Raw genomic sequence first — 23727 nt, 5'->3', positions numbered from 1 at the left:
TTTTTTTTTTTTTTTTTTTTTTTTCATTTTTAGGAGTGTTCGGTTTATGTCTTCTGAGACGAAAAGTGACGTAATTTTGATTACTTTTATCTGGGTTTGCTTTTCTTTCTGTTCGTTGGTTTGGAGATGTTATTGTAGGTGATATGGTTTATTATTTGATTTATTTTTTTGATAGGCCGATTTATTATTTGATTTATATGCCTCTCGAGTGTTAATATTGTTTGGGTTTGCTTCGATTTAGTGAAAACGTGTTCTGTCATATTTTTACTCAATTTTCGATTATTACTATGGGGTTTTTTGGTCTTTGTTTCGGACTTCTGTGGTAATTTACTATAGTTTCATCTACCTTTGATGTTAATTTCGTCAGGAATGTCATCTGCTTGGAAAGAAAGGTTTCAAAATTTGATTCGTTGGTTTATTTATCTTCTAATTTAGTCTGTGGTATCTGTTTTGGGCATTTTTCGGATTGCGTGCTTAATAATGTTGATAGCAGGGTAATCACTGCGCGCCAAATGTCTTTTGATCTCAACGAAAAACATTTGTCAATTTTTTGGTTTTGTTCCAAGAATTCGGGGAGGCTATTGGGTTCGCAGAGGATCTTGTTTTGGGATTGGACGTGACAATTTTCAGTTTTCTTTTTGTGGATAGCTCCATTCTCATTGCATTCTAAGAAAGTTAAGAAATTGTTTCTGTGAAAGACGGCACTTTGGGACTTTGTCTTGAATTGATTGATGGGGAGAACGCTGCGCCGGCAGCCGGGGTATCGATTTCATCCTACTCATGTTGAGCTGGTTGCTTTTTATCTAAAGAGGAAAGTTAGGAGTAGAAGGTTCCGTCCTCGAGAAATTGCAGAGGTTAACATCTACAAGTATGCCCCATGGGATCTTAAAGGTACACGGGAACAATCTTATGTACATGTGTTTGTTGTCATGGTTGATTAGTGTATTATGCTTTCTCTCTTTGTTTCTTACTGAAGTGTGCATTTCCCTTCATCAGAAAAATCCATTTCGAGCAGTGGTGATCAGAAATGGTACTTCTTTTGCCCAGTTGAGAAAAAATATAGAAATGGGCGTAAAGTGAATCGCTCAACTGAATTTGGGCACTGGAAAAGCACCGGAAAGTGTAAACTTGTGCATCACAATGAAGAGTTGGTGGGCTCAAGAAGAACAATGATTTTTCACAGAAAAAGTGAAGAACAAAGGGAACGAACAGATTGGGTTATGCATGAGTACAGTCTTGACTATAAGAATCTGGCTAAGGAGAAAGATGTTCAGGTAAAGCTTGGATATTTATCATTCTTGGTTTGATAACTCTTGCTTGTATGATCAAAAGTGATGTTGTTGTTGCTTGGATTAGGAAAAAAGGCTTTGTTATCTGGCATGTTTTTTGTATGAGCTAATTTTCAACTAGTTCATTCCTATTTGGAATGCCACATCTATTTCCAGGCTTTGGTTATTTTCTGTCAAAAATGGTTCGAAGGAGAACTCAATTTCTTTTTTTTTTTTGACAAGTTAAAAATTTTTATTAAACACAATGTAATAGGCGAAGCCCAAGTACACAGGAAGTACACAAAAGAAACACCTAGTTACATTCTAATACTAGAAAAGCGAAGACAAGAACTCGTTTACAGCCCCTCCCTTGAGTACAATAGCAGAGTGCTTATAAAAAACTTCCAAAATTCATCTATATTGTGTTCCCTATCATTAAAGCACCTCTCGTTTCTTTCCAACCAAATACACCACATAATACACAAAGGCATCATTTTCCATGCGGCTGCCACTTGGAAACAAGTATGCATTTGAAAGTTGGTCCAGCTTGCTAGAAAATCAACCACTGCTTTTGGCATAACCCAGCTCAGCCCAACCCTTCCAAACACTCCATCCCACAGCACTTTAGCAATTTCACAATGAAGGAGTAGATGGTTCATTGATTCCACTCCTTTCTTGCACATAAAGCACCAATCCAAAACAATCATTCCGTGCTTCCTCAAGTTATTTATAGTCTGAATTTTCCCTATTGCTGCTGTCCATACAAAAAAGCCACCCTTGTCGGAACATGAGCCTTCCAAATCTTCTTCCAAGGAAAGCAAATATGGTGCTGATTTAGTATCACCTTATAGTATGACCGAACTGTAAACTTTTTTAGAGGCTGTTTGTCTCCAGCATAGTTGGTCTCTGCCCTGTCTTCTTGTCTCCACTGAATACAACAATCTGAAAAAATACTCAATTTTAATTTTGAAAAAAGAAAAAGAAATTTTAAGGTGTGTGTATTTGTTGGCTTCTATATTTATGAAGTTTCCATCCTCTTTAGTAGTTTAATATATGCGTGTTTCCATAATCTCCATGTAAAAGGGTTCTTGTTTATTGAGTTTTATGCCATGTTGAAACAAGGATAGTTTTGTAAATGCATTTACTCCCTCCGGGTTGTATTATTTGTCAGTCTTTCCATTTTGTAGATGCTTCATTTTTTTTTCCTGTTCCTAAACACATGTATATCTTTATGTGAGTTTCCGAAATTGCTCCTACAAATATGCATTCTTCAAAATCTGGACATCTTTGTAAGGGTAATTCTGAAATGTATTGTCCTCAAGAGACAATTAGTAATTTCTTACTTATGCCTTCCCTTCTGAAGGAGAGCGAGAAAAAATGGCAGAGAAATAATTTTATCCCTTTCAAAAAATGGATCATAGAGGAGTGATATGTATAAGTTATTCTATATTTCCATTTTTGTTCCTGCATATGTAAAACCAATCGATGGTGCTATGGTGGCCCTTTTTGAATTGATTCTTGTGACATTTGTCTCGCAGAACACATATGTGCTTTGTAAGATTTTCCAGAAGGAGGGCCAAGGGCCAAGAATTGGTGCCCAGTATGGAGCACCATTTAAAGAAGAAGACTGGAGTGATTGGAGTGATGTTGAGGAGGCTGACTTTGCAGAAGATGTTGACTTGGCTGGCAGGTCTACCCCAAATTTTATGCTGCCTAATAACAATATCAGTTCAGCTGGTATTGTCACCACATCATTGGTTGGCGCGATGTCTGAGTCATGTCGATCTGAGACTGTGCCATCACAGTGTGAGGGGATTTCAGTGATTTCGTGTGGAGATGAAAAAAATAAGGTGGGTGACAGCAATATCTCTTTAATCTAGTTGTGGCCGGAATTTTAAGCATGACATATTTTCTAATGTTCACGGTTCATTACACACTTACCGAGAGCTTTGGACATTGTTCACTTGTCTGATCTAATACATTCATGTTTTTTAATGTGATAATTGCCTAGTATCATTCATTTCTATCATATTAACTCACCGCTGAACCACAATACAGATAGCCGGATCCAAATTGTGCAACATATAGTATTTCTAATATTGGCAATCCATATTTCATTCTTTTCCATTCCTTTCTCAGCCCATTTTCTAAGGAAATTTTGAAAATAATGATAAAGTTGTGCAAACCTGTAAACAAGCTGTTAATCAATGATCTTACCATAGATTCGTTGTAATTTTAAAATTATATGATATTGGAAACAGCAACCTTAGTTGCCTTCTAAGTTTTACTAAGTTTGGTGAACTTTTAAGACTACTTATCAAAATATACAATATATATCATATGATTTGAGACCAGTTTATAACTCACTTGATTTTCATAACACTGTTATTAATAGTGGGAAGAGAGTGTGGACAAATACTTATTCTAGATATGCATACCACATTCCTGTATGCAAATTTTCATGAAGTATACAAATTTAAATTGAAATAGAATTTGTTGGTTTTGGAAAATGAATAATATACTTGCTGAAAGTGAAAGTATATTATATCGTTGTTGATGTTTTTGATTGGATGGCATGATCTTAATTGTTTGTGAATCTCTACTTTTTCCATGCTAATGGTATAGACAAAAACTCCTAATGTTTTTTTCATGTACTGTTGTCTTCTGCTTGCATGTTGTCCTTGAAGTTCTATCCTACTCATGTACAATTTGCTTATGGATTTGACAGAATCTCAGTCATGATGAAATTGATCATGAACATGATCGTTTTTTCCATGACTTGATAAACATCATCAATTGGGACTGGGACGAGACTGCTGGACCGAGTTTAGATGGATGCAATGTTCAGGAAGCCAGTTTTCATCAGGAGGATGGTTTTTCCATGAATGATCTAGACACACCGCTGGATAGCTGAGGGGTAGAAAAAAAGGATCAGCCACTTAATACCTTTTTTCTTCTATACTTCACCCATGAAATTATATCACAAAATTACTTGTAAGATAGTGTGTGATTATTATTTGTGATTGATCCACTTACTCTTATACGGTGGAATCATTTCTGTTGAAACTCCCGAATTTTGGTGGCATTGATATCAGATCGATTTTATCATTCCATTAATGCCCTGCGAGCTTGTATGTAGTTGGTGATTCTATTGCTAATAGAATTTTCTTCAGTGTTTCTAATAACTGCTCTAAGTCCATGAGGGCAATGTTAGAAAAAATTTTGTGAGAACATCTTTGTTGCCATCCTCAGCCCGGGTGCTCTGTTTCATAGGTGGCTATTTGATTGGCTTTTGTACAAGGATGTCTATTTAGTAAGTGACACGGTGCTGTTTGAATAGTGAGATGAGATGAAATGAGATGGTTTTAAATGAAAGTTGAAAATTGAATAAAATATTATTAGAATATTATTTTTTAATATTATTATTATTATAGGATTTGAAAAAATTGAATTGTTTATTATATTTTGTGTGAGAATTTGAGAAAATTGTAATGATGATATGAGATGAAACATTTTCACTATCCAAGTTAGAAAAACCCAAGAAAAATGCTTCTCCTCAGTCCTCTGTATGCAGTGTGTTTTCTGTATCTTCCTACTCCTTTTGTTCTTTGGTCATTTGGTCAGGGGAATTCATATTATTTGAGCCAAATTAGATTTTGGTTAGCCCAGCAGCTAAAGAATACCATTAATTTCCCACATTTGGACGGTCAAAGACTGGAAACAAAAAAAATCTAAGCTTTGGTACGTACTAGCTAGGCTGATTAACTAAACATTGACTAGCCGGATGTGAATGATCTGATAATTATCTAGAGCAACTCTTCATCGTAGATCTTTGAATCTCCAGTCATAATATATTTTAATGACTTTATATGATAAAAAATCACTTCAAATATTAAAATATGATACGTGTAATTGAAAATTTTTTAAAGAATATGGCTTTGGACATGCATTGTCATATCAAAAAATTAATATATATATATATTTAATTATTGAGAGGTTCACTAATCAATTCTTAAACACACAATAATATTAATATTTTATTAATAGCAACATGCATTATATATAAGAAAATTCTATACACTACACGACATCTCACTTTTATCTCACTATGTAAGATATAACACATTTATTGCTATTGGATGATCTTTTATTAGAAAGAATCATCTAATAGTGATAAATATGTCACATCTTTTACAGTGGAATAGTAATATATATGGTGTATAATATTAATTACTTGTGTTATTTGAACAATATGCGTACATCACAATTAATAATCATGGAGTTTTTTTCCAAGTACTTGAAAAAATCTTGAAAATATGATCATCATGAGAAACAATCAAATAGAATGATCATGGAAAGGCAAAATTCAATCCTGTACACGAACCGAGCATCATGTTCATTACATGACAAAAGAGAAGAAGAAGAAGAAGAAGAACCAATTGGCATAGTATGTGACAAAAAAAAAAAAAAACTAGAAAGGTGCAGATGCAATATCCCTGGGTCCAGCTGGTAGATGGTGATCTCCGGCTGCATGCTCCAGCTCTTCACCTGTATCTATCAATATTGCTTTATTTTTATTACACGTACTCCTTCCAGCACTAACAACTGGTTCTAATCCCTGCAAACCATTTGGAATTTGGTAAATTAGATCAATCAGTTGCAGAAACAAACACACGTTCACACATATATATCTATATATGGTAATAATTATCGAAGAAAAACATACAAAGATCTAAGACAGGCCAGAGATTCTGGACAAAGTACTATAGTAAAATTACAATTTACAAGCAATTTCTTTGGATTGCAACACGACAATTGTTTCACCGACCATAAATCTCTATTTAATGACAAAAGAAAAGAAAAGTAGGATGCCTGTTTTGTACGTATGTAAATAATCCAAGTTCTAGCAAGAAAATTATATTATATCCACATACGTCGAGCAGATTCTTAATTAATTGTTTCTTGCATATAACTGGCCTATGCATATATATACATATATATATATATATATATATATATATATATGCATCAAACTACCAAAGGATCATCATTCATGCATGAGAGTTATCCACCTGATCATCTAACTTTAAGCCGCATGCATGGTAAAGGATTTGGGCCTCTAGCTTGCTGCATATGGCAGATATCATTGAAATCAATAAACCGAAAATATATAATTAGTGATCATTATGATTCATATCTGTAAAATTTATGAAATTTTGATCTCTCTCAAGAGTTCTGATCTCTTTCCAATGCTAGCTAGGATTTGCTTTACCTGCGTGAAAATAATCATTGCATCTTCAATGGACATAGTTTTCATCACATACAGCGCTGCCTCCTACAAACAAAAAACAAAAACTATCACAAACCTTTGCCATAATTAATCTCTCTCTCTCTAAAAACACTGCAAAATCATATATATATAAATAAGAAAAAGAGAAGCAATATATATATATATATATATATATATATATATATATGTTGTTACCCTGGCATAGTGGATTTGATCGATGCTCAAAGTTCTGGGCTCGGAATCTATGGAAGATTTCCTATCAATCCTCACCGAAGATGCTCCTCCTACCCCTTCCATTTTTGTTTAATTCCTTTTATCTTTAATATATCACAGAACGAAGAGATCATCATGTAAAAGGTTGAGAGCCAACCCTTTATATAGGAATAGATTTGCATGGTTATAGAGCTGCTATGACCTACTCCACCACGACATGTCACGTGGCGACCTCGAACCTTTCAGGATTTTTATACGTGGCTTGCAGGGGCGGCGCGATCTGACACGTGGTGGGTGAGGATTAGGAACTCTTCGCGGTCAGAAATTGTGTGTGCACGTTTTTGGTGGGGATGAAACCAGGCATCTCAGCCAATGAAAGGTTGCCACGAGGAGCGGATGTTGGTGCATGTGGGGTTATACGTGTGTGTGCGTGTAGGATTGCTGGTTGTCGGTGTCGGTTTCGGGTTCGATGGAGTTTGATTGATTGACGATCGATCGCTGGATTAAAGTCAAAGACGTAAGGAAGGAGTTGTCCCCGAAATTCTTGCCGGTTACCCCCACGTGATCATCCTATGCCTATGGAGTATAACTGTTTTATAGAAATGTTTGGGAGCAGTCGCAGCATACTGTCAAGAATTTTTTTTTTTTTTTTCACTCCATCACGTTGAGTGTGCTGGAGACTCTACAAACAGTAGACTGTGATTTAGATTTTTTTTATCTTTTTATACTCATTTTCACAATATTTTATTTTTTTTATTTAAATATATATATATATATATTAATATGTTTGTTTAAATAAATAAAATAAATATAAAATGAAGGATGCTCACGTGACCCCTCCTATGTTGTAACGAATTGTAATATATTATCTTAATAACCATGTGTTACATGCTTCAAATTAAAAGTGTCAATGACCACTTTATTATGAGGATTAAAGGCATGAGTGGTCCACGATAAGAGCTATTTATAGCAGTGTTTTAAATTTCGTATCGTACCGGCTGGTAAGGTCGAAATTTTTCGTTTCGGCCGTCCGGCCGGTACAGGTATGATATATGTTCCGTACCGGTTAAAATACCGGCCGTACCGGTCGGTACCGGTCATTTCGGACTAAATTTCGGCCTGTACCGGCCTATATTTCGACTGATACCGGCCGATATTTCGGCCTGTATGTTTTTTTTTTTTTCATTTTTTCAAACTACAAATTTATTTTTTAACCCCTAATTTAGACTAGACTATTTATAATTTTTATATATATGTATTTATATATAATTTATTTATATATCGACTATCCCGAAACGTTATCCCGAAACGCTATTCCGAAACGGTACCGGTATCGAAATATTTCGTTCCAGTGCCTTGACCGGTACGACGTCCGGTACGGTATTCAAAACATTGATTTATAGTCCTCCTTAACTAGATTATTTGGTGTGTGGCGTAGAAAATGATAAATAAAATTTTTTATCTTTTTAATTCAGTTCACGTGATATTAGAAAAAAATATTTCGATGCATTTTTACGTATCCTTTTGAGATTAACTAATAATATATATAAGAATATATAAATTGATAACTAATCGAATATATATATATATATATATATATGTAAGTGTGAATTATGATATGTAGGTATATGTATGGAAGAATTGGCAATTATCAAATGAATATACGTTAAAAAAAATTAAAAAAATAGAGATATTAGTTTCAAAAAATAATATTAAAAAAATTCAAAACTTGAGTTGAGACACAAAAAAAGGTGCCATTAATCTCAAAAGGCATTTTTTTTTACAAAAATAATATAAAAAAGTTTACAAAAATACCATTAAAACTCAAGAGAATTACAAAAGTGCCATTAAAATAGTTTGGAACATAATAGGTTCCGAAGGACAATTCCAATCGGAACGGTTGAAATTTGATTGGGATGGTGGAAACGGACCGAAATTTGAAACGAAATAGAACGATGAGGTATATTGTACCGAGTACTATACTGGAATTAAAAATTTCAGTCGGAATGGTCAGAACATAACGGAATTGAAAACTATGGTTTTATCCTCTTAGACCCCATAACACTGTTATTAGTTTAGGAAAAAATTTATCCAATATTTGATTTAAGAAAAATTATATTTGCAGTTATAGATTAGTGCGTAAGTGCTGCACACTTCTTTTAAAAAAAATGAGTAAACCTAATACCCATATGAAAAAAATAACTTTTTAATGATGAATCACACTATTTTTAAAATGAGTGTGCAATACTTACACAATCTATGACTATATTTAACATTACTCTTTGACTAATACGTTACTTTTTTTACTTTTCACCATCATTCAAAATTTGAACCTATGTGGCATAATTTAATATGCAATATGTAATATTTAAATTTTAAAATTTAAAATTTATCTTCTAAATTAAAATATGTTACGTTGATACTTGATAGTATTGGCGTAAAAACATTCAAATATAATTATTGATTAGATTAGTCATCTCAATCTTTATAATAATGCAATATTACTATTTTTTATTTTTGTCTATTTTCAATGCATATTTTCTTATTTTTTATATTCATTTTCATAATTTTCAACAACATATACATTAGAATATATAAAACCTGTTAGATTGAGAATACCCCGTTATTTATACTATTTTTTTTTCAATAAATTGTAAAAATATTAAAGATGTATCATTTACTTGTTTAAATTATTTACTTAGTAATCAAAGCTTCAAACATCTATTAAAACATCAAATGATTCGAACGCTCTATAGTCAATGGTGTTATGTAGTTTGAATTTTCTCACGTGGTTGTACAAATGATTTTGTTTGGTCTGTGTTATTCAACTTGAAATTGAATATTGGCCCTTCCTAAGTCTACACTTGTTTTTTGTTGTTTGGTTTAAGGTTTAAATTAAGGTTGCCATTTGGGTATATCTACACTTATTCATGCTTTTGAGCTCCGGATATCACGTAAGTTTTTAGGTTACGTTTGGAAGTTAAATTAAATTGAAATAATAAAATATTATTAAAATATTATTTTTTAATATTATTATTATTTTAAAATTTTAAAAAAGTGAATTATTTATTATATTTTATGTTAAAATTTTTAAAAATTATAATAATAAATTAAAATGAGTTAAAAGCTTCAAACTTCTCCGCTTCGCTTCGTAAAGGTTGGGACATTGGATATCTTTCGTTTGGAATCACAACTTCTCTCAACTCATCTCAACTCATCATTACAACTTTTTTAAATTCCAACACAAAATATAATAAACAATTCAACTTTTTCAAATCTCAAAATAATAATAATAATAATAAATAATATTCTAACAATATTTTATTATCTCAACTCAACTCAACTCAACTCAACTCACTTCAACATCCAAACGCAACCTTAGACTTTGACATTTGATGTCATTGAGTTCAATCCCTATTTTTATCAGTTGACCTAAAATTAATATAATTTTTAACTTCCTCGCTACGAAACTCAACGGCTAGTCCAAGAAAATCCATCCTCAAATTTTAGGTTCCACTTAGCAATACAATTGTTTTAAAATATTATATTTTTAGATATTTTATTTTCAAATATTATTTAAATATAAAATATTATTTTATTTTCTCATCTAATTATTATAATTTTTTTTAAAAATAGAATAAAAATTTTAAATTTTAAATTTCAAAATAAAAATTATATTCAAATAATTTTATAATATTTATATTCAACTTATTTTCTCTCATTTTTTAAAACCTAATAAAAAACACACACACATATATATAAAAAAAAATTATATTTATCATCTCTACCTATCACATTTATTTTTTTTATTTTTATTATTAAATATATGGTGTATAAATAATAAATAAAAGAATTTAATTAGTTTAAATAGAATAAAATAAAAAAGTATAGCATGTAATGCGGAGAAATGATAAGGAGCTGATGTATATTTTTATGTAAAACTTTCAAAGAGAATGAATTAAAAAGCAAAATGAAAGGAAAAAAAGTGATGGATTGAGATTCCTTCGCCAAAGAATTAAGAGATCAAACCATCCGAATTCCTCACGATTTCCAAGAACAATCATCGACACTGACTTCGACAATTGTAACACTTCACTCGCTCTCACGCTCTCTCTCACACACACACTACCTCTCTACGACTCCGGCCCGGAAATGGACCATTCCACCCGCCTGCACTCCCAGGCTCGCCGCCGATCATGGTGTTGCTCGTTCACGGTCCCCCCTTCTAGCCCCGAAAGTTTGTCTCTTTCTCGCTTCAAATCGTTTCCCACCACCAAGTCCGAAACCCTCTCAAAACCCCCTTCCAACTCCGTCCCCAACTCGCCGCAGAGCTCCAAATCTGGTCTGGGCATCGTGGGGCGGACCCGGATCGACGCCCGCCGAATCTTGTCCCCTGGCCGAGTCTCCCCCATTGACACCGATTCCACCGTTCCAGAAGAAATCCCCGCCGTCGATTCCTCTGCAACTCTTTCCAAATCGCAAAGCTTCCGGGCCGCACCGGCGTGCTCTTCCTCTAGCTCCCGAAGCGCCGATAATGACGGTGTATTTGACGTGAGGTTGAACTTGAGAGGGAAGAGCGGTGCGTGTTTGGTCTTGGAGCTTAACTCGGAGGTTCTGAGCGCGAGTTCGGATGTATTCTCGGGTTTGATCAGTGAATATAAGAGAAAGTCAAACAGCTCGTCTTCGGGGCGGAAGATGTGTAGGATCGAGGTCCCGGATGTTGAGAACCTAGGGGCGTTTAGGCAGACCATCGAGCTGATGTTCGAGGACGATATTCCAAAGCGGCTCTTGAAGATCGGTGCGTATAGGTGCATCGACATACTTGAGGTTAGTGGTATTTGGGTTTGTTTAATACCTTCTTTTTTTTCTTTCTTTCTTTCTTTAAGTTTTTGTTTCTGGGTTTGTTGAAGCTGTAGTTTCTTGCGAGTTCTTGCGCTTATTAGTAATAACTTAGAGAGAAAGAGGGGGTTTCCATGCATTTTTTCTCTTTTTATTGGAAGTTTTTCCTTGTTGGATTCGTGTGTATCAATATATTTATGTTGTATCTAAAATTAGAACGCTTTTCAGTTAGACTGCATGCATGTTGCTTTAAGAAGTATTTTTAGGACTTGGGTGGCTGTGAATTTGATGGATTAGAATTGTGTTTCAGTGAGATTGCGTTCTGATGGTATGAGGGAATATGGTTGCTTCCATCTTGAGGTAAGCGGTTTCTAATTTTGATGACTGGTGGTGGAGCTAAGTTTAGAATCAAAAAGAGCATTTTTTTTATATGATGGGGGAACCACCCCATGGCAGAGCGGACTCAACCACGGAACCTAACCCTTAGGGAGACTAGCACAACAACCCACTGTTATGGCCTCCCACTTAAATCGCAGTTTGATCCTAGGGGTAATCGAACCTGTGACATGGGGCACATGCACACAAGTACTTTTTCATAGTGCTGGTCTGTGCCATCAATCACTTATTTATCTTCAGTAGCTTTCATTTGAAATCTTGTCTCACCTGAAAACGAAGAAGAAGATTTTTTTTTTTTTAACAGTAAATGAGAATTTTATTAAAATAGGTGAAACCAAGTACACGGGACATATACAAACAAAGAAGTTGTTATTTCCTTGCAAAATATAGATTGGAAATTGGATGGGATGCACTGTCTGATTCGAAAGGGAAAAAACCGCTTCAAAATGCATCTGTTTTTTTGGATTAAGATTCATAAATCAGATAAATGAGAGATCATTTAGGTCCATACCAGGTGCTTGCTTGCAGCATGATGTCCACCAACCCACACTGTTTGGTTGCAAAATGAGTTAGTTTCTATTTGCTTTTATTCAATGAATCCGTTTGAGTCCTAGGTTTTTGTGAATGAATTAGTGGTTTATGTTCTTTGGTAAATCCATTGCTTGCGACATTTAGGATGACACCCTGACTTTTGGTTGAAACATTTTCTTCGTTTCGCAATTATGCATTCATATTATTGGGAAAAGAAAAGGTTCCTCTAAAAAATGGCCATAGCGATGACATTTGTTGTTTTTCAGACTACCTTATTTGAGAAGTCACAAGCCTATCATTTCAGTTGCAGGGTTTACCTTCTGGCTTTTTTTTTTCTTGTTTTTTGTTTTTTTTTCTTTCTGAATGTTTACCTTTCCTGCTTTGAGTAGATTGATCCGTTATGCTTACCCATAAAAAAAAAAAGAAAAAGATTGATCCGTTACACCCTATATGCCATCTCAGGGAACTAGAGCAGACTGTTAGTATGTTAACCCCTAAGTTCCCCCTTGGGGGCATTGAGCTACCTACAATGTGGTTGGGATTTGGGAAAAGATGCAAAAAATGACATTACATGAAAGAAAGAGGTTGACAAACTAAGTAGGCTATCAAGACCTATTTGTGTATGATGGTTTCCACTTTCCAGTTATGTATCCCCTTTTCTTTTGACTGTACATGAATATGGAGCTCGGCATGCCTGGTAGCACAGGGGAACGTTATCTTGCTGATATTATTACCAATATTTTTCTGACACAGCAACCCAATTTCACAATCAGTATCAAAATGGAGTGCTAGATAATTTTTTTTTATTGTTGCTTGCCGATGTTATATATCATTCAATTGAAAGTTTTAGATTTTGGGACAATTTTAGATTTCCTGGAGAATTGTATAATTTAGATTTTTTTGAGTGTAAATACATACAAAAACTTCTATCAAGGGAAAATTCGTCCACCGGTAATTTGAACTAGGCCAATTAATATTATAATCGATGATTCTGCATCTATATCAAGTTATGATCGCTATTGATTCATTTTATACTACTTCATGTGAGGTTTGTTGTAGATGTTGGAGCAAATGCACCCAACGCACTCAAGCGTGTGTAAAATTTTAAGGTTAGAGGAAAACAACAATAAGAAGAGAAATAATAAAAATAAAAAAGAGAAGAAGAAGAAGATAGTATATGACAGAAATTACAAATTCCAAGAAATGAAAAGAAGCAAATATCCGCAAGGCAACATAAAAGATAGTCTTAGAGAGACCCATGGAAATAATTGACAAAAATGTGTAGATTAAAAAAAACAGAGGATTACAAGATAATCTTCTTTTAAGTTGGTATTGTGGAGAATTCAACAAATCCTTGATCTGAATCCTTCTCTAAAAAGGATAACTTCTTTCAATTACATCTAAAGCTTAATAATAACATTGACATGTTCACTTGTTATGTCTAGCAAGCCTTATTTATGAAGTGATTAGGTGCAAGATGCCCTTCCGTGCCAAAGTAAGTGTTAACACTGTACAATTCGTACTCCTGCAGAAGTTTAGATTGGCATATGTCTAAGGTTCAAATGGTAACAATAAAAATAATAAAGGATCTTTAAGACTAGGTCCATCTTGGTGCCCATCAGTATTAATGTAAAAAAATGTGGCCTTCTAGTAAGATTTGGGGCTCTCCATGAATATGCTGTTTATGCATATGTTATGTGTTCATGTTCCTTACATTAGTGCTATGACGGACAACACGATCGTTATGTCTGCATAATTTAGTGATCATTTCTAAAAAAGACAAGAAATGAGATGGGGAGAGAGGGGAGGTGTTGAGAAGGCTTCTGCTAGATATCAACTATGGTATCTGTTATAACAGTTGTGTGCCTCTCTTATTATTACTAGGTATCAGCAGGTATCATGTTCACCAAGGGAGTTTTGTCCTGTTTAGAGTACATCGAGGCTGTTCCTTGGACTGAGGAGGAAGAGGAGAAACTGAGGATCCTATTTACAAGATTTAAGTTTGATGGTGCAACAACTAGAGATATTTTAGCCAGACTGTACTCTCGTGACTCGGTAGATTCCCAACAACATTTAGCCAGACAGCTTGTTTTGTCTATCACCAGTTGTACCGAGGCCAATGCTAGGAATGAGCTAAAGTCATTAGTCAAGGGTCTCCTTTGTAAAAGTTCAGTCTATGAGAAGGACCAATCTGACCTCAATAAGGAAGATCTTTACATTGCTTGCCAGTCATGCCTGAGTTCACTCGTTAGCTTGTTTGAGGAAGCCTCTAGCACAATTCCTCATGAGAGATTGACAAAGAAGGAAAAGGATAGGCCCTTGATCGAACGGATCTCAAGACAAGTTGATAACATCAATTGGTTGCTAGAAATCCTGCTTGATGGGCAAATGGCTGAGGAGCTTGTGGATATGTGGGCAGATCAGGGAGAACTGCTTGGAATGCATGAGAATACATCTCCAATGGTCAGGTACGAGCTCAGCAGGGTTACAGCCCTTCTCTTCATTGCAATGGGGACCAGAAAACTGCACTGCCGTTCAGAATCAAGATCAGGGCTTCTCCTGGCATGGTTCAGCCCAATGCTGTTGGACTTTGGTTGGCTGCAGAGATGCCGGAAAGGGCTCGACATGAAGGCATTGGAGGAAGCAATGGGTCAGATACTCCTTACTCTTCCTTTGAAGCAGCAGTATGCACTGTTTATGGAATGGTTTCAGTGTTTCTCCAAGCAGGGCACTGAATGTCCTAATCTAAGCAAAGCCTTCCAGATTTGGTGGCGCCGCTCATTCCTAAGAGGCTCGGAAACTTGTGCAATTGAATCCAGGTAACATGTAACCCCTCTTTTTCACTCGTGTGGTATTTTGCATTAGTGTAGGTGAAGAAGAAAAACGCTGGGAGTCAATAATATGTAGATCAACTGTGTAGATTTTTTGTTAACGGCTGTTAAGTGCATAAATTGGCATCATTATTTCTATGAGATTATCCTCTACTTTCGTGTGCATATCTGAAAACTGTGATGAATGTGAGAGGGAGTAAAAGATGTTCAATTTACATCCCCTCCCCCTTGAAGAAATAAAAAACAAAAAAAAAAATGTTTAATAATACTCGGTTGACACCCCTTATGAAATTGAAATGAGTTATTTCAGTGGTAAATGTCTGATGGAAGGATGTGTTACTCCTATCTGCATTTGACTCTTGATGATTATGGAGGGCCTATTCAAGGAAGACTTCGATGATTCAATGACAATATGATAACCATTACAAAAATGCAAGCTATAGGGATGAAAATTCAGCTGCCCACTAGTTACCCGTTGCATGTGCATTTTTACAAGTAATAGGAGGAAACAAAAGGATTGAGATCGCTTAGAATTATCTGTTTGTAGTTGAGGTATATTTTGGAGTGTTCTTCATGCTTGATCATACATCCAAATGGATATATTTTAGTTGCCCAGTAAGCAAGCTTGAGGAGAAACTCCATCCCTAATAAGAAATGAAAAATATAATCACATATCTGTCTCTCAGGCCCTGTTTTTAGAGTTACATTGTCTGCCATTTCTCGAACCTTTGCGACTCAATTCACTAAAGAAAAGGATAAATTAATAAATCAAAAGCGCCCCCTTATCTAGTCTGGGCTATGTACGTACCCCTTGCGAGCCAAGTTACCAAGCTTCTTGAGATTTTATGCCCTCCTTTTTTTCTTTTTTCTTTTATTTTCCCCCATTTTGGCTGGGTTTTTTTTCTTGGTCACTGTACGCTTATGGGGTTTTATTTCCTACAAGTTTTTAACTCTTTTTTTAAAAAAAAGAGCAATAATATCTACACAGTATATTTTACAATACATGTTGTAAAATAAAGGTATTTTTGTAAAATAATGTTACTTTTATAAATTATTTTACAAAAATATCCATCTTTTTAAAATATTGTTGTGAAAAGTTATGTGTATTTGTAAAAAGAAAAAAAGACGCAAATAAGTCACGTTATCACGAGGTACTTTTGCATAAGAACAGTGTAAAATATAGTCTTAGTATGTACAAATCCCGCACTCTATTTAAAAAAAAAAATTGTGAAATTTATTATTAAAAAAATAAGTTTTTCATGAAGGTTCGAGATTTATCTATATTTTTTTAAAAGGAAATGCACGAAATTTACATACTCTGAGAATGCAAATATTATTTCTTAATAGTGGAATATATGATTTATATCTTCCTTGTTGAACATATATTATTCCTTCATAAGTCACCACTTCTCAATTATCCTTTTTGAATTACTTACATAAAAATAAAAAGAAAAATCTTGAATTAGAGAATAAATGCCTCCTAGCCCATAGAAATAAAGATTATCCCCCATTTCACTTGAAAATTATGGAGGTAATCACTTTCTTACGGTAAAAAGAAACAAAAAGAACCCCCAGGGATTGGCTCAAGTGGTGAAGGTCTTGGGTTTGGCGGTATGTCCCCAGGTCTAAGGTTCAAATCTCCTTGGGTGCAAACTGGTGAAAAGTCAGCAATTTAATCAGTTCTGTATAGAGAAATTTTTTAGGGTGTAGTGCATGAGACCGGAATTTACTCTGCAGAAGTGGATCCGAAGGGCCCAGCCTTGGAGAGGTTTCCAACGTCAAAAAAAAAAAAAAATGATTCCATTTTCAAATGATTACATTGAATACCTTTTTCTATTGTATTTTTTCAGAGCGAGTCACAGACAAAGAAAGAAAAACAATAAATTACATTTGTCCCTTTGACACTTTTTATCTTTTCACAGAAACTTATGTTCTATTATTGTCTGCAACAATTTCTTGACATTCCTTGTGAAAATTTGAACTGTATCGTCTATTAAAGACAATATATTTAGGAAAACTTGAATATCAAAGTCTGATTAGAGTTCCGAAAATGTAAAGAAAAACTTCATTTATTTAAAATTTAAAAGCCTCAATTCTCAAGCTTTGCAAGGATTGATACTATTTCTGATAGGTATTTTTTTTTTTTTTTTAATAAAAAGAGGGCGGCACCTCCATCTTTTATTCAAAACAAACCCTCGAGTCATGATGGAGGAAAACTGTAAATAAATAATACTAATCTAAACTCAAACGACAAGAAAGCAAAATACACGCCCAACAATAAACTAAGGCTTAATACTAGGCAAATCAAGATAATCCAAACGAAGCAATCCTCCCACATGTAGGGGCAATTAATTTGAACCCACATATGTACTATTTCTGATAGGTAGCTACAACATCACAAGACATGATAGCACAATTCTGCAATGTAGATTCAGACGGTAGCAGATGTGAACTGGTAAGAGGCATAAGAAAGAGAACCGCCCTTGTGCCAGCTATGGTGGATGAGTTTTGCCTTTGCATTTTCACCAGCAGCACCCACTGCCACATGTAATGGGTATAAATGATCCGGCCATGGGTGAGCCATTTTTGCACATGGTGCCTTCTCTTCCCACTGATTCACGTCTTTGTATCTACATGACGAATTATATACTTAAGAAATCAAAATATAGAAGCTAGTGAGGAAGCCTGCCCCTTATTAAGCAACATTCACACAAAGTTTGAAAAGCCTCAGCATTTTGTGATTCGTGGTGCCCTTGGGGTTGCTTAAGGGCGAGAAAAGCATCATCAATGTTAATTAGACTAAAAAGCCTAAAAATATGCCTTATACCATTGCATCAGCAAACCAAAAGTCTATGAACTACTGGGTAATTTTGAATGGAAATGATATAATAATTTGTTTATTTGGGGCTAAAAGATTCCTAGCAAACGTTTGGAGGATCGAGTTTAGATCTGTCACCAAGGGAAGGGGAGGGAAAGATTCAAACCAGCGATCTAAATTTTGCTCTCGTGGGCCCTTACTGAGTATGGCACCAATGAAATGAGATATAGAACATAAATTATGAGATAGGAAATAGGTATCGGTTACCTTCCTTCAAGAAGAGCATCTTTAAGCCAGGTATCAAAATCCAAAGCCCAGGGAGGAGTGGGACAGTTTCTCGGTGCTCTCAAGTTATGAGTAGCACTACCAGAACCCATGATGAGGACACCTTCCTCCTTGAGAGGGGCCAACGCCTTCCCCAGGTTGTAGTGATAAGAGCCATCCCTATTGGGCTGAACTGAGAGTTGACACACTGGGATATCTGCCTCTGGATACATTAACATCAGGGGGACCCATGCACCATGGTCAAGCCCTCGAGTTTTATCTTCTTCAACATGCTCAAAGCCTGATGCCATGAGCAGTTCCTTCACTTTCTTTGCCAGTTCTGGAGCTCCAGGTGCCGGGTACTTGAGCTGGAAATGAGCAATAGAATTTGAAAAGATGGTCAAGTTAAATGAACTACAAAAAAGGTTCTTCTTTACATGTTGAGTTGTCTGGTGATATCATCACTACATGCTTTTTGTCATGGACTTCATGGGAGATGAAAACAGATCTACCTTTTGTTTTTTGTTTTTTTTTATAAGTAAAATAAGTATATATTCATCCAAACAACTGTCAATTACAAAAAGAAGTTCTAATGCTCCCATCCTAATTAGGTGGGAGCATTAGAAACTAAAAACTCATGAAATTTCATGCCATTAAAGTCCACGGCATTAGCCCAAGTACATAGGGTCCTAAAAAATAACATTTTTAGCTCCGCTATTGATCTCTCTTTGTCTTCAAAAATCCTCTCATTGCGCTCCTACCACAAGCACCACATAATACAGATAGGAATCATCTTCCAAACCGCTTTGATCTGTCGCACTCCTCGAATTGAGGTCCAACAGGCCAAAGCATCCAACACAATTTTTGGCATAACCCACGCTAAATCCATTATGTTAAACACCGCATCCCAAATAGTCCTGGTTACCTCGCAATGTAAAAGTAAATGATCCACCGATTCACCCCCTCTTTTACACATACAACACCAGTCTGCTATGATTATGCTTCTTTTTCTCAGATTATCCGTAGTAAGAATCTTCCCCAGAGACGCTGTCCACACAAAGAAAGAAACTTTGGGAGGAGCCTTATTGCGCCAAAGCTTTCTCCATGAAAATTGTCTGTCAGGAACTTGTGTGAGTACCTTGTAAAAGGAGCTAACAGTGAAGACCCCTTTCCTTGTTGGACTCCATCACAAATCATCTGCATGCTGGATATTTGGGTGACAAGAGTACAAAAGACTATAAAAATCTACAAAACTCATCATCTCCCAGTCTTGTGCTGCCTGAATGAAATTGATATTCCAGTGGATGTTTCTACCTACAACTTCCATTACCTCCGCCACCATGGCATCTTTAACATTTGCAATTACGAAAAGTGTAGGAAACAAGTCTTGTAAAGTACTATTGGTACACCAAACATCCTTCCAAAATCTGATCTTTGAACCTGTACCCAATTGCAATCTTGTATGTTGATGGAAAACCGCTCATCCTCTTCTAATGTGTTTCCATAGCCCCCTTCCAGCGGCCCCTCGAACTTCTCTAGTACACCAACCCCCCTCAAAACCACAGTATTTGTTCTCAATCACAGTCTTCCATAAGGCAGCCGGTTCCTTGATATACCGCCACAACCATTTGCCAAGTAGTGCCCGATTGAACATCCTCAAATTTCTAATACCCAAACCACCATTGGAGATAGGACGACACACAATTTCCCACTTGACTAAATGGAATTTGAACTCTTCACCTAGACCCCCCCACAGAAAGTCTCTTTGTATCTTCTCAAGACGTCCCGCTACATTAGCCGGTATAGGGAATAAGGATAAGAAGTAAGTGGGTAGATTAGAAAGCATACTTTTAATAAGCGTAATCCGGCCCCCTTTTGACAAATACATTCTCTTCCAACCTGCAATATTCTCTCTACTTTTTCAATCACAGTATCCCAAATAGAAAGCGCCCTCGAGGCTAGACCCAATGGTAATCCCAAATAATTCATAACGAGAGACCCTATCTTACAACCCAGTGTACCAGCCAACACCCTCAAATTTTGAACTTCTCCAATAGACACCAACTTAGATTTATCATAATTCACTTTTAAACCAGACACTGCTTCAAAACAAAGCAACAATGCCTTCACAGCCCTCAACTGATCTAACTCGGCTTCGTACATAATAAGCGTATCATCTGCAAACAGTAAATGTGAAATGGTAGTGATACCCCTACTCGGCGATCCAATCTGAAAACCACTAATATAACCATTAGTCACTAAAGCTGAGATCATCCTGCTTAGTGCCTCCATAACAATAACAAAAAGTAATGGAGAAAATGAATCTCCTTGTCTCAAGCCATGAGAGCTCGGGAAGAAACCATCTGGACTGCCGTTGATCTACCTTTTGTTATTGCTTATTTTCTTGCAAATCCAAGTAATGCCACTTAACTAGGGTTCAGGCCTATATGCATATCTATCTCTGTTAAGACAAAATTAAAATTTGATATCCTCATAACCAAACTTCAATTCATAAAAGCAAGTATATCATATCATGACTCACTTAGGTTGTGAGCCAAACCACATTACGAAGCTATCACAGGAAAAGAAGAGACCATGCAACCCAACATATACCAAATGACCCATTTACATTTCAAATCAGAGCAACCTGAAGTCTCCAAAGTGAAGCATCCTTCGACTTTTCAAGGAAAAGAAATCTGAACCAGATAATCCTTGTATACACCACTAGCACCTTCTTCCACCAAGAAATCTGCAATTTGGTTCACTTCTCTGAAAATATGACAAAATTGTAAATGCATATTAAGCCTCACCTCACAGATCTCCTCCCACAAGTCCCTCACATCCCAATGAACAAAACCAAACCCCTTCTGCCACTTCAAAACTTGAACCACAAGCTGCTTATAAGAGATTTGAGGTAAACCCAATTCAGTACAATATGGATCCTAAATTTTTTTGTTATACAATATTGGATTTCTTAATATGGAATCTAAAGTGAAAATACAAGAAACATTATTTAAGGTCGATGATCTATATGAAAAATAGTTTGTAGTTATGCTTTTATAATTTTTCAATCCCTTTTTAATTTATATAAGAGAAATGATGTTTGTACTCCTAAGATCATGTGCATGCCGAGCCCACTTCCTTTGAAAAAAGTATGTAAATCTAGGGCTCACATGAAAAAAATCATTTTTTAATAGTAGATCCCTCCTTTTTTTTCAAAGAGAGTGCGTAGAGCTTGCACACCCTAAGACTGTATTTAGCATTACTCTTTACATAAATGAGTCACACAGTTAAAAAAAAAAAAAAAAAAGAAGTTGGCCCCCTCACAATTGCTGGTTCCGCCACTGACCCAATTTCTGAATTAATTCAGAACCCAGATAGCTATTTTGTAGACATTTGGACACCTGCAATAACACCACAGACAATAGGCTCTTGATTATGAAAATAACAGCAGTTTTACTATCAAAATGGCCCTGCCCTCCATCCTAGCTGATCAGATCTTCGCAGCCAGAGATATTAGCTAATAGTGTAAGGAAGCAGCCCTGTTATTAAACCAGACTGAGTGCATCTCTTACCAGCAACCGACTCTACTAAGACAGGAAAAACCACTCACACCCATTAAACCCAGCAAGGATGACAAAAAAAAAAAAACAGCATACAATTTAGTTTGAGGTTCCAGAACTTCTTCCGCATCATTAGCTAACATCAGACAATGCTAGTTCGCAACCTTTGAGAATATTGAAAGTTCGTCACAAAAGACTCGGAAGAATCAAAATCAAAGGTTGACATAACAAAACATAGATATACGATGTGATACATGCATATATGATGATGTACCTTGTACATTTGTTCGGGAAAGTTATAGAAATCATGGATGGTTTCGTTGCGGCCAGCAATGACGTTGACGGTTGGCACAGTCGCCTCCCAGTGACCGGAAACAACGAGAATGGAAGTCGGCCTCTGGCAGAGACATCTGTCCTGCCATGCTTTCAAGAAATGCCTAGCCGGTAGCGACTCGTCTATCGACAGCGTCGGCGCTCCGTGGGATATGTAGAACGTGTCCATCTCTGTCGTACGAATTGCTTAGTTGCTGTTCTTGACAATAGACAATAAACATGCGTTCACCCAACTTTTGTTTCCTCTGTTGTTTCTGCCTACCTCAACTTTTTCATACCAAAATTTCTGTGCGGTCAGTATTTTTTATCTATTTTATTAATACGATTGGTTTACATTATTTTCTGTAATATAAAATAATTATTTTAATTAATAACATGCATAAAAAATACGTAAAAATAATTATATTTAACAGAAATATTTTTATAATACTATGCAAATCTTTTCCTTTATTTTTTTAAAAGAATCTTTAATATTTTCTAAAAATAAATTTATAAATTAACAATTTGTAGATTAATTTTAATAAATATCGACAGCACTTCTCTTATTTTTTATTTTTATTTTTAACTCACCGCCGGTCCATTCTACCTTGCGTTACATTCTAATTGATACAGAAACCTTGTACGACTCTTTTTATAATTATTTTTAGAACAAGAGAAAGCTATGCAAAATTTTATATTTAAGTTAGCAAGAAAATTCAAGATTGATTTAAAAGAAAAATTAACATTTTTATGACGTGGTGTTATAATTTCCTCTTTTTTAAAAAAAAAATGAAAGGCAGTTACACAAAAATTTAGAATCTAAATAAGGCACAAAAATACAAAAAATAAAAATCTAAATAAGACAGAAAATCCAAAATTAAAATAATAATAATAATAATTTAGAACAGGGGAGCCAAAGTGCAGCAAACCAGCCCCGGCCAGCCTCCAGGCAACCAATGTCCACAGCAAACAAATAACAGCTGCAAATCAACACAAAAATGTTTATTTCTTCTGTAGAAAAAAACAACGAAGTAAATGAGAAGGCAGAAAATTTCCATAACATTCTGAAGGGTTATGCATGGTTACATGAATGCTTTATGAATCTTATGAGTATGCCCTACTCGTGAAGTACTTAAGCCTCGTAGAAAGTTGTAAATATATATGTGTGTGTGTGTTTCTTTCATCGAGAAGTACCAGTGTTACGCTGATGCATGTTTGCATGAATGGTTTTTCGCATTTGTGTTTGTTCAACATAAGGAGTTTCTGAACTCTTCCAGCTTCCACTCCACTTCAATGGAAATATCTTCATTTTTCGTTTTTATCATACTCTCAAATCTAGGCGCTGCCTAACCAGTTTTGAGCCGCCAATTACTGTAGATTGTTACATTGGACAGATAAGTTT

At 35.4% G+C, this 23727-nt stretch overlaps 4 protein-coding genes across 5 annotated transcripts; 2 read left to right on the top strand and 2 right to left on the bottom strand.

Annotated features, from left to right (window-relative positions):
• Positions 1–310: 310 nt before the first annotated feature.
• Positions 311–4338, top strand: LOC118349542 (NAC domain-containing protein 82-like). Its single transcript, XM_035694353.1, has 4 exons — positions 311–891; positions 997–1274; positions 2807–3118; positions 3997–4338. The coding sequence occupies exons 1-4, from the start codon at positions 732–734 to the stop codon at positions 4180–4182; spliced, it is 936 nt and encodes a 311-aa protein (XP_035550246.1). The 5' UTR covers positions 311–731; the 3' UTR covers positions 4183–4338.
• A 1236-nt stretch (positions 4339–5574) lies between these two features.
• Positions 5575–6900, bottom strand: LOC109014691. Of its 2 annotated transcripts, XR_004802619.1 has the most exons (4): positions 6754–6900; positions 6541–6603; positions 6341–6395; positions 5575–5886 (listed from the first exon to the last, which is right to left on the bottom strand). XR_004802619.1 is itself a non-coding variant. In XM_035695039.1 (3 exons), exons 1-3 carry the CDS (start codon positions 6853–6855, stop codon positions 5740–5742), a joined length of 312 nt encoding a protein of 103 aa, XP_035550932.1. In that variant the 5' UTR covers positions 6856–6900; the 3' UTR covers positions 5575–5739. The 2 variants fall into 2 exon arrangements, 1 of the variants encoding a protein (XP_035550932.1); XM_035695039.1 differs by lacking the exon at positions 6341–6395.
• A 3822-nt stretch (positions 6901–10722) lies between these two features.
• LOC109008903 (BTB/POZ domain-containing protein At2g13690-like) lies at positions 10723–15521 on the top strand. The gene is made up of 2 exons (XM_018989181.2): positions 10723–11598; positions 14422–15521. Exons 1-2 carry the CDS (start codon positions 10924–10926, stop codon positions 15358–15360), a joined length of 1614 nt encoding a protein of 537 aa, XP_018844726.1. The 5' UTR covers positions 10723–10923; the 3' UTR covers positions 15361–15521.
• Positions 15522–17632: 2111 nt separating this feature from the next.
• LOC109008904 (extradiol ring-cleavage dioxygenase-like) lies at positions 17633–22634 on the bottom strand. Its single transcript, XM_018989184.2, has 3 exons — positions 22288–22634; positions 18454–18818; positions 17633–17998 (listed from the first exon to the last, which is right to left on the bottom strand). The coding sequence occupies exons 1-3, from the start codon at positions 22513–22515 to the stop codon at positions 17800–17802; spliced, it is 792 nt and encodes a 263-aa protein (XP_018844729.1). The 5' UTR covers positions 22516–22634; the 3' UTR covers positions 17633–17799.
• Positions 22635–23727: the final 1093 nt, after the last annotated feature.

This window comes from Juglans regia, chromosome 10 (assembly GCF_001411555.2).
Source record: "Juglans regia cultivar Chandler chromosome 10, Walnut 2.0, whole genome shotgun sequence".
NCBI classification, from domain to species: Eukaryota; Viridiplantae; Streptophyta; class Magnoliopsida; order Fagales; family Juglandaceae; genus Juglans; species Juglans regia.
The sequence above is the reverse complement of the archived record's forward strand: the minus strand, read 5'-3'. Positions and strand labels throughout refer to the sequence as shown.

Coding starts and splice junctions, on each gene's coding strand:
- LOC109008904 (XM_018989184.2), bottom strand. CDS start 22,515: ATGGACACGTTCTACATATCCCACGGAGCGCCGACGCTGTCGATAGAC. Junction 18,819..22,287: donor TTCCCGAACAAATGTACAAG/GTACATCATCAT, acceptor GCTCATTTCCAG/CTCAAGTACCCGGCACCTGG. Junction 17,999..18,453: donor GATGCTCTTCTTGAAGGAAG/GTAACCGATACC, acceptor TTCGTCATGTAG/ATACAAAGACGTGAATCAGT.
- LOC118349542 (XM_035694353.1), top strand. CDS start 732: ATGGGGAGAACGCTGCGCCGGCAGCCGGGGTATCGATTTCATCCTACT. Junction 892..996: donor TGCCCCATGGGATCTTAAAG/GTACACGGGAAC, acceptor TCCCTTCATCAG/AAAAATCCATTTCGAGCAGT. Junction 1,275..2,806: donor CTAAGGAGAAAGATGTTCAG/GTAAAGCTTGGA, acceptor TTTGTCTCGCAG/AACACATATGTGCTTTGTAA.
- LOC109014691 (XM_035695039.1), bottom strand. CDS start 6,855: ATGGAAGGGGTAGGAGGAGCATCTTCGGTGAGGATTGATAGGAAATCT. Junction 6,604..6,753: donor ATCAAATCCACTATGCCAGG/GTAACAACATAT, acceptor TTTTGTTTGTAG/GAGGCAGCGCTGTATGTGAT. Junction 5,887..6,540: donor CAATGATTATTTTCACGCAG/GTAAAGCAAATC, acceptor AATGGTTTGCAG/GGATTAGAACCAGTTGTTAG.
- LOC109008903 (XM_018989181.2), top strand. CDS start 10,924: ATGGACCATTCCACCCGCCTGCACTCCCAGGCTCGCCGCCGATCATGG. Junction 11,599..14,421: donor GGTGCATCGACATACTTGAG/GTTAGTGGTATT, acceptor TATTATTACTAG/GTATCAGCAGGTATCATGTT.